This window comes from Carlito syrichta, unplaced genomic scaffold (genome assembly GCF_000164805.1).
Source record: "Carlito syrichta isolate Samal-C Ts95f unplaced genomic scaffold, Tarsius_syrichta-2.0.1 Scaffold316421, whole genome shotgun sequence".
NCBI lineage: Eukaryota > Metazoa > Chordata > Mammalia > Primates > Tarsiidae > Carlito > Carlito syrichta.
The window spans coordinates 381,962-387,933 of NW_007260517.1; the positions used below are offsets into that span (position 1 = coordinate 381,962).

A 5,972-nucleotide genomic window follows, 5' to 3' on the forward strand; every position below is an offset into this window, starting at 1 on the left:
GCGAGACCTCATCTCTACAATAAATCAAAATATCAGCCGGGCGTGGTAGCGCATGCCTGTAATTCCGGCTACTCGGAAGGCTGAGGCGGAAGGATCGCCAGAGCCCAGCAGGTCGAGGCTGCGGTGGCCGGGAGCGGCCACGGCACTCCAGTCTGGGCGACAGAGTGAGACTCCAACTCAAAAAAAAAAAAAAAAAAAAAAGTATACCAAATAAATGGAGAGTATACAGAGTTGAAGAAATGTTCAGATTTTAAAATTAGAAACAAGAGAGAGCTGCCTCTCATTTTTTAAATGTGATTTTATATACAAACTTAAAAAAAAAAGTCAAGACTGTCTGTCAAAGATACCATAAGAATAAGTCTAAATTACCAGAGCTAGATGATCACATGTCACTGGATTTCAGATCGGTAAACAGTACAAATAAAGAGGCAGCAAGAGGATTGCCTGAGCTCAGGGGTTCAAGACCAGCCAGAGCAACATGGCGAGACCTCGTCTCTACAATAAATCTAAAAATTTGCCGGGCGTGATAGTGCATGCCTGTGGTTCCAGTTACCTGGAAGGCTGAGATGGAAGGATCGTCTGAGCCCAGCAGGTCGAGGCTGTGGTGGCCATGAGCAGCGTGCCACTGCATTCCAGCCTGGGTGACAGAGTGAGACTCTGACTCAAAAAAAAAAAAGTCGGAGTCTCACTGTCGCCCAGATTAGAGGGCAGTGGCACGCTCCCAGTCACCGCAGCCTTGACCCGCTGGGCTCGGAGTCTGGTGATCCTTCCGCCTCAGCCTTCCAAGTAAGGAATTACAGGTGCACGCTACCATGCCCGCCTAATTTTTGATTTATTGTAGAGATGAGGTCTTGCCAAGTTGCCCGGGGGGGTCTCAAACCCGTGGGCTCAGGCAATCCACTCACTCCCCTTGGCCTTCCAAAGCACTGGGATTACAGGCTGAGCTACCGAGCCCGGCAAAAAATAAAGTTTCTAACAATTAAAAAGAGGACACTGTAGAAGTTGATGACACTAGGAAAACCAGTTCCTGTTCTGTACAGAGAGGTCGAGAGAGCAGAAGGGAAAATAAAATAATCAGATAGCTTATCTAGCTAGAAGAAGTAATAAGCAGTCAAGACTCTATCAATTACACCCTCAGATATCAGGCTATCTGAAAAATACCTGGAATCGCTATTTTAACTCTCATAAAGCATGGGAATTTAAAAGAAAAGCTCAAAATTTTTGGCTTCTGGCTACAAAAAAGATATTTTATCTAAATGAGACACTATTTGATACCACAATCTTACATCTAGTAGACCTACAGTTCAAAGTGTATGTACCTTAACAAAATATGCTCTTATATTTAGCATTAAGTATTTAAAATTAACATGTAATAATGTAGATTAAAAACCAATTTCTCAACTGAAGACTTACATAACTTGAAATACTTACAGTACACTCTTGCATCTCTTGTTCCTTGGTTGCTAGTCGCATGACAAGGATGTTTTCTCTGCGTGCTGACTCCTGCTGTTGTTGCTTTAGTTTTTCTTCAGATTCTCTTAAGCCAGTTACATCATTAGCTGATAAAGAAAAAAATTCCAAAATATTACAAATGTAAATTTCAAGACCAAACTGAACTAACCAAAGGAAAGTTCTAACTACCTCTGTCAAGAACAACAACCAGGGTCAAAACATTCACTTTCGTGTCCACCCTAACTACTTTTATAACAAGTGTATTATTTGTTCCTGGTCATGAGAGCTTCTTTACAAGGCAATGGTGTTATAGTGCCCTATAACTACTTAATACTAGACTGCTTTTATAGTCTCATGTGTTCCCAAGAAAATACAAGGAAACTGCATTATCTGCATATTGTACATAGTGTTCACAAAATCCTGGTGAGTATTTTTTTAACCTATTCAATATAAAAATTCCAACAACTGCACGGACAATTCATATTTTAAACTTTCATAATGTTCATCACTCTTGTGGATTATAACACATTCATATGATTATTAGGATTTCAGGGTAACAAGCTTTCTGAACCTGGAAAACAATATATATTGGTTTTTCTACGCACAGATAGTATGTTATTCAAACTCAGTGAAATAACAAAAATGGCTTAAATTCTAAACTTCATTGGTATTATTTTTAGAAGATTTGAAAAAAATCTGTAAATATATAGCAGTATCTTAATGTTATAATTTAAATTCTCAAAAATCTATTACTGGTTGCTTCTATTTACTTCTTAATAACTCATATACTTCAAGCAGCCAGAAAAAGAATGAAATCATGTCCTCTCTACAGTAACATGGGTGGAGATGGAGAACATCATATTAAATAAATTAGCTCAGTAATGGAAAAACAAATACTGCATATTCTCATGTATATGTGGGAGGTGAATGTCCAAAACGCTGGAAAGACACTGGGGACATTAGAAGGGAGAAGGCGGGGAGGGCTAGGGTTCAGAAGTTAACTATTGGGCACAATGTTCATTATCTGAGGAATGGTTCACCTGAAACCCAATCCCCACCAATATATAATATGTCCATTTATCAAACATGTACCTTTGAAAAATACTACTCATGCTTCAATTCAAATCCCTATGTAAAAGGTGTTAAAAACAGATCAAGAAAAGCCTCAAGTATTTGTGAGTTACCTTATCTAAACTCTCTCAGAACCTTGCATGTAATTTTGCTACAACTCATACCATTATGAGTATCACACATCTGTCTTCCTCACTGACTGGGAACTAATCAAGAGAAACTGTGTTTTTTCATCTTTGTATTTTCCAATATCCAGCATAGTGCCTGAACATAGTCCTACTAAAATGCTTTAAAAATTCCACTCGCAGCCGGGCTCGGTGGCTCAGCCTGTAATCCTGTGCCTTTGCGAGGCTGAGGTGAGTGGATTGCCTGAGCCTGCGGGTTCGAGACCTGCCTGGGCAACCTGGCGAGACCTCATCTCTACAATAAATAAAAAATTAGCCAGGAATGGTAGCACGCGCCTGTAGTTCCAGCTACTTGGAAGGCTGAGGCGGAAGGATGCTGGAGCCCAGCAGGTCGAGGCTGCGGTGGCCGGGAGTGGCCACTGCACTCCAGTCTGGGTGACAGAGTGAGAGTCCAACTCAAAAAAATTAAAAAAAATTACGCTTGCATTAGTAAAACCGATTATCCCAGGTTTATACTGACAATCTAAAAGGAGACAGTTCGCATAATGTTTAGGAAACGACAACGCAAACTTACAGTTAAGATCTGTGTACTTGCCCTCCAAAGCTTGTACATATGCTTCATATTGTTTCCATCTAGTACAAAAATGAATACATAAATTGTTATACTAAAACAGCTTTGTTAAATAAACTAGACAACTACACAAGCATAGATTTAAGTAATACTGAGAATTTTGCTGGATGATTTTTAAGTTTGAGATAATTATATATCTAGCTTAGCCAATAATAAGTTGAGATACACAGAGAACATGCCAAGCATGCTCCTTCGGGTGAGATCATACTCCAGATTCATTATGGCATCACATACTCAGGACAATCCTGGAATTCAGAAGCTGAATCAAAACCCTACTACCATTTTTGTATATGTTGTTCATCTAAAACAAAAGGTATGTTAGAAATGTGCTAATAATTATAATGGACTGAAGGTTCCTCATTTTGGCTCTTTTGTGAAAATACCACAAGACTCTCTCAAAGTAATATTAATTAGAGCCTGTAAAAAAAGGGAGAAAGAATCTAAAAGTTCTTAAGACTATACTTTAACAACCACATCTAACTGGCAGAAACATAAATGCCATATGCTGTCACACTACAAGAGGATCTTTTTTCCTTATTATATCCTCTACGTTCAATATATATACTACTAGCTGCTATTAGCAATAAATATTCCTCAGTCCTATGTTTAAACAACTCCTAATGGAAAGTACCCTGCCCCAAATGGCTGATAACCAAGCTTCCTTAGAATCATGTTTTCATGTTGCACTTCAACTATAGCTAAAAAAAAGATACTTTTAAAAAGCAATTTTATGCCAGGCACAGTGGCTCATGCTTGTAATCCTAGCACTTCGGGAAGCAGAGGCGAGAGGATTGCCTGAGCCCAGAGGTTCAAGACCAGCCTGGGAGTTGGCGAGACCTCAACTCTACAATAAATCAAAAATTTAGCTGGGTGTGATGGCACACGCCTATAGTTCCAGATACTTGGAAGGCTGAGACAGAAGGATCGCTGGAGCCCAGCTGTGGTGGCCATGAGCATGCCACACACTCCAGCCTGGGTGACAGACAGAGTGAGACTCCAACTCAAAAAAAAAAAAAAAAAAAAGAAAAATAACAATTTTATAATCATTAAAATAGGCTTGCTATGAGATTTATTAATACCACAACAAAATAACAACAAAAAACCCTCCTAACACCAAGCAAATCCACCCTCTATAAAGAAGGGCCATACTCTTTTATGTCTCCCACAAGCTATGAGACAGGAGTTCACCAAGTGTTTGGAGATGTATAAAAAGCTCTTTTGTGGAGGCTACACAAATTCTAATTATTTTAATAGAATAGAAAAATATAAAAACTCAAGCAAGAGCATCCATATCAAGAGGAAAGAAAGCACAGACTAGTGAGATAAGTAGCAGTTGGTTTAAAATCATCAAGGGAATTAATAAGGGAAAAATCTGGGCTGGGCACGCTGGCTCACACCTATAATCCCAGCACTTTGAGATGCTGAGGTGAGAGGACTACCTGAGCCTCTGGGTTCGAGACCAGCATGAGCAACTTGGCAAGACTTCATCTCTACAATAAATCAAAAAATTAGCCAGGCGTGGTGGCACGTGCCTGTAGTTCCAGCTACTTGGAAGGCTGAGACAGAAGGATAAGCTAAAAGAACATTTTACCTTAGAATTAACTCTTCTCTGAGCCCAGCAAGTCGAGGCTGCAGTGGCTGTGAGTGTGCCACTGCACTCCAGTCTGGGTGACAGAGTGAGACTCCAACTCAAAATTAAAAAAAAAAAAAAAGAACGAAGAAAGAAAAGTGGCAATAAGGGAGAAACTCACTTAAAAGTCTTAAATGTGAATAATCTAAAGAAAGAAGTTAAATTGACCTCAAGGGTATACACTGCATATAGTTTAGAAACATTAAAAGTAACTTAAGTGAGTGGACTGCCTGAGCCCGTAGGTTGGAGACCCGCCTGGGCAACTTGGTGAGACCTCATCTCTACAATAAATCAAAAACATTAGCCAGGTGTGGTAGCGCGCGCCTGTAGTTCCAGCTACTTGGAAGGCTGAGGCGGAAGGATAGCTGGAGCCCAGCAGGTTGAGGCTAAGTGGTTGGGAACGGCCACTGTGCCCCTGTCTGGGTAACAGAGTAAGACTCCAACTCAAGAAAAAAAGTAACTTAATATAAGAAGGAATAAAAGCCATAAGAAGAGATATAAAAATACAAAATACAAAAATACAAAAATACAAAACCAGCAATGGGTGCAGTGGCTCATGCTGCAATTCCAGCACTTTGGGAGGCAGAGGCAAGAGGACTGCCTGAGCCCAGGTGCTAAAGACCACTTCGGACAATTTGGTGAAACCTCGTCTCTACAATAAATAAAAAAAATTAGCCAGGCATGATGGCATGTGACTGTAGTTCAGCAGGCTGAAGTTGAGGTAGCCCTGAATGTGCCACTGCACTCCAGTCTGGTTGACAGTACAACTTTAACTCAAAAAAAAAAAAAAAATCACAAGCAGGCTCTACCTCAGCAGGAAGAGGACAAAGTTTTTAGAATACTGAAGATTTAAATTTTGTGAGCAGGAGGATAAAGATATGCAACGATAGGCTTTGGGAGGCTGAGATGAGTGGATCGCCTGAGCCCGCAGGTTCGAGACCTGCCTGGGCAGCGAGACCTCATCTCTATAATAAATAAAAAAACCAGCTGGGCATGGTAGCGCATGCCTGTAATTCCGGCTACTTGGAAGGCTGAGGCGGAAGGATTGCCAGAGCACAGCAGG

The 5,972-nt window shown here is 40.4% G+C and overlaps 1 protein-coding gene across 4 annotated transcripts in view; it reads right to left on the reverse strand.

Annotated features, from left to right (window-relative positions):
* WTAP (WT1 associated protein) overlaps positions 1 to 5,972 on the reverse strand; it is a 35,900-nt gene that overhangs the window by 15,439 nt on the left and 14,489 nt on the right. For all 4 annotated transcript variants that reach the window (XM_008074377.2, XM_021707178.1, XM_008074378.1 and 1 more), the window contains 2 exons: positions 3,223 to 3,281; positions 1,432 to 1,559 (listed from right to left, as the gene is read on the reverse strand). In XM_008074377.2, coding sequence (XP_008072568.1) covers positions 1,432 to 1,559; positions 3,223 to 3,281 — 187 coding nt within the window. The remainder of the gene's footprint in view (positions 1 to 1,431; positions 1,560 to 3,222; positions 3,282 to 5,972) is intronic.